The 3941-nt window shown below is 38.4% G+C and overlaps 1 protein-coding gene across 2 annotated transcripts; it reads right to left on the bottom strand.

Moving 5' to 3' along the window:
• Positions 1-20: 20 nt before the first annotated feature.
• LOC110416352 (lipoic acid synthase 1) lies at positions 21-2237 on the bottom strand. 2 transcript variants are annotated; one of them, XM_089784581.1, is made up of 4 exons: positions 1764-2237; positions 1469-1680; positions 791-1170; positions 21-602 (listed from the first exon to the last, which is right to left on the bottom strand). In XM_089784581.1, the coding sequence occupies exons 1-4, from the start codon at positions 1949-1951 to the stop codon at positions 567-569; spliced, it is 816 nt and encodes a 271-aa protein (XP_089640707.1). In that variant the 5' UTR covers positions 1952-2237; the 3' UTR covers positions 21-566. The 2 variants fall into 2 exon arrangements, with proteins under 2 accessions (XP_089640707.1, XP_021284011.2); XM_021428336.2 differs by having other exon boundaries at positions 21-599.
• Positions 2238-3941: the final 1704 nt, after the last annotated feature.

The raw sequence follows: 3941 nt of genomic DNA, 5'->3' as shown, positions 1-3941 counted from the left end.
TTTCAATAGTATTTATCACAACTAAATATCATTCATATAGCAAATACGCTGACAAAACATTAATTGCTAAACCTAACGTCTTATCTAAAGATAGAAGGTCAAGGAGAAAACAATATCAAATGATGGATCTCTTCAAGCAAGAAATAGCAAGGTGTCAGCATCTAACCTACGCTCTATCTATCTTGAACAATCATATGGAACCAAGCAAAAGTTTAACTTGCATACAGGCATAGGACTAAAATACACAAGATCACTGAGAACGGACTGAAAATAATAGCATTACACTTAATCACAAATATTTCTAAGTAATACAAGTCTTTAATTAACAAATATTTCTGAGTAATACAAGTTTTCAATTATCTCCGGAAAGCTCTCTGCTCTCCAATAGAACAGATCATTCAAACTCATTAACTGCCAGCTCCAATCAAGGATGCTGAGGCATCGTAAAAGGAGAAGGAAGAAAGATGAGAAAAATGCAGTAGACAAGGCTATCCTTGGCAATTATATATTGCCATCTATTCTGATATTTTAATTTCTCGCTTATACATCCATTTACGGAGGAACATTTAAGGTCCATGGACAAGGCAACTTAACAGAACCTGCTTTAAGAACAAACCAGTTTTTCAAGAGCCAATTATGGTAAAAAAGCTAGAGGCAAATTACTAAGACATGTTTAAAAAAAAAAGAAAAACTAAATAGATGAATCGTTAGAGTTTCAATCAATCTTAGCATATATTGGCATAATTAATAAAGAAAACAGTAAGTCTTAAAATAAAACATCAGTGCATACCATTTCCATGCCAAGAGTTTGATACTTCTCAAAAGCCTCAGGTGTAATGTATTCTGATACTGGCATGTGCCGCTTTGACGGTCTCATATATTGACCAAATGTCATCACATCAACACCTGCCGCTCTCACCTTCTCCATTGTCTTCACAACTTGATCAGGTGTTTCCCCACAGCCTAACATTATTGAAGTCTTCGTAAGTGTTCCAGCTGGAGCATAGTCTTTGGCCATCGTTAGAACATCCAAAGATTGCTTAAAATTAGCACGGTGATCACGTACAACCCTTTGAAGTTCTTCAACTGTCTCAATATTATGAGCAAAGACATCCAGTCCAGATTTTGCCACTTTTTCTACACAACCAGCTTCTCCCCGAAAATCAGGAACTACATAATTGAAAATAGTGCAAGCAACATAAGCTACAATGTAGGAACTCAGACTCAATGAGAAATTTTAAAGATGCAAATGAGCAAAAACAACTCCTCATTGTAATTTCATTCATGTCAACTATCATAGTAGCGTGAAAATGAATCTCTACCAAATCACAAATCGCGAAACCTGACAAGCATTTTACTTTTGTAAGGCCCTTTACTTATCATCTAGAAAGTGCAACGCTTTGAACTTTCATACCGTTGGACACGCCAATTAGTTAACAACTACTACATGTTAAATTGTAATTCATACCCAAAGCTTCTATAAGCATATTAGGCTTCAAAGCTTTCAACTTCTGAACCGTCTCCGCAAAATGCCCACTCCCTTGATCAGCCAAATCATCCCGGTCTACGCTCGTAATTACCACGTAATCCAAACCCCACGACGCAATTGCCTCCGCAACATTCCCCGGCTCATTGGGATCCGGAGGAGGCGGCGTCCGCGAGGTCTTCACATTGCAGAACCTGAAAAACCTCAAAATTTGAATTCAAATATTTCCTCTTTCCACAATAAATTTCTTACTTTAATTTTTTTCTAAAAAAACCACCTGCAACCGCGAGTACAAGTATCACCCAGGATCATGATGGTGGCAGTGGCGGTCCCAGTCTCGCCACCGGACCAGCACTCGCCGAGATTGGGGCATCGAGCTTCTTCGCAGACGGTGTGGAGTTTTAATTCCCTTAACTTTTTTTTAATCTGAACGTACTTATCGCCGCCGGGAACGGATTCTCTCATCCATTTGGGTTTGGGGAGTGGCTTTTTCTTGGTCCCGACTTCGACGGAATACTGGTTATCGTTTTGGAGACCGATGAAATCGGGTAGGGCCGGCGATTCGGCGCCAGGCGGGCCCGCAGACCGCCGAGTGTGGAAGGGAAATCGGGTTTGGTGGTGGGGGATTCGATTGTGGATGAGAAGGTCCTTAATCTTGTGGCGGATGATAGGGTGCGAGCTAGGGAGTTAAAGCGTGATTGCATCATCTCTCTCTCTCACTAGGTTTTTTTTTTTTTCTGGGAGGAGGTGGGGGTGGGGGGGGATGCGCGCGCTGGCGGAGGGTTGCCGTGGATGAGAGAGACGGTGGGAGAGTGAAGATGAGGGGAAGGGGCTGTTGGTAACGGGTGGTTGGTGATGTTCACTGATCCATTGGTCAATTCTCAGAACACTGGCCTTAGGGCCTACGTCCTTTTAGATTGAGCTTGTTCTGGGCTTTCTTAACAAGGTTCCTTGGACTGCCCACTATCAACTTTTGAAGGTACCAGATCAAGACGTGCATACTACGTGAAATGCCTTCAATATATCACACATTCACGCTGGATGTTTTTGTCCTCGTATTGTGTTTAATTCCAGAAGCTCGACACTTGAAACATTTTTTTATTTTTGTAAATATTATTCTTATAATTTTTATGTACATGGATGAGTCTGACAATGGCATAGGCAGTAGGCACAAATGTAAGCACATGCCCATCCCAGAGGGGACTCAAACTCTGAGTGCTGCATGTGCAATCGGCAGTCATCACCCGACACAAGCTTTCCATTTTTACTCAAATCTTAAAGCCAAGCCTCCGACTTTTTCTCCTTTTCTCATTTTATAGGATCCGCTGGAAAGTCATCGGATTGAATATCCAATATGAAATGCACTTGAAAAGTTTGTTGACTCCATCCCCATGACTAGCAATTGCTTCATCTGTCCTTTTACTCGTTATAATAGTATACACTATGAGTATTGTTAACTCCTAAGTCCTTACATTTGGTTTATAACCATGGTACCACAAGTGATGTCCACCAAAGTTAAAGTTCAGGAAGCAAATATTGTGATGGTGGACCCTTTCCCCTAACAAAAGAGAGATAGAGAAATCGGATTCTCTAACGAATGCTGCAGCTCCAGACAAATCATAAATACTCTCTCTCTCACTTCATTTGGGATTCTATTAAATTGAAAGCTTTAATTAAAGTATACGGAATTGAAATGAATCTAAGTTGAAGGGGTAATAACCAGCGAAAGGGACAAATGATAAAGGGTTAGCTGTGGGTGGTGAGTGCTTTATGATGTATTCAACAAGTTGAATCCCACACGCCAGCCAGATTGCCCATACCACCACAAACTGCGGCCCTGCACTCCCTCTTCATATTCATTCACCAGGGTAACTAATACTTAAGTCTTCAGTCATGACCATTGATTTTGTTTTTAAGTATTAACAATGATAAAATAATTCTACAAATTATTTAATTAACTACTTACATTATAATATTTAGTTAGAGTTATATTATAATATTATTAATTACTTAAAATTAAACTAAAAAATTCAATTTAAATATTTCTGTAAATATATAATTTCATACTACAATATTTTTCTTCTTGCAACAAAATCATATTATAATAGCTCCTACAATATCTTTATATATTTATTCAAATTCCAATTTCTTGACTATATGAATTAGCAAAACCATGTAAATTTCTGGTGCTTCATTTTTTACACTACTTCATGTGACAAATAGGCAGTATTTGACTCTATATATATATATATATATATAAACTTCATGTGGCAGAACTTATCACAATAAAATTTTAATTAATTACATAAACTATCCTATCACGTCAATGTAAACAAAAGTTTAATCCAAAACCGATGTAACTCAAGTTGTTAGCTTCATCGTGCAGCTTATGTGGTTTGCATGTAACAATGGCATTATTAATTTGCTCACGAAAACAGAGTATCAAATCTTTTAT

Source organism: Theobroma umbraticum, unplaced genomic scaffold (assembly GCF_002168275.2).
Source record: "Theobroma umbraticum cultivar Fairchild unplaced genomic scaffold, ASM216827v3 scaffold_30.0, whole genome shotgun sequence".
Classification (NCBI taxonomy): domain Eukaryota; kingdom Viridiplantae; phylum Streptophyta; class Magnoliopsida; order Malvales; family Malvaceae; genus Theobroma; species Theobroma umbraticum.
Note: the sequence above shows the minus strand (reverse complement) of the source record. Positions and strands in the feature narration are given on the sequence as shown.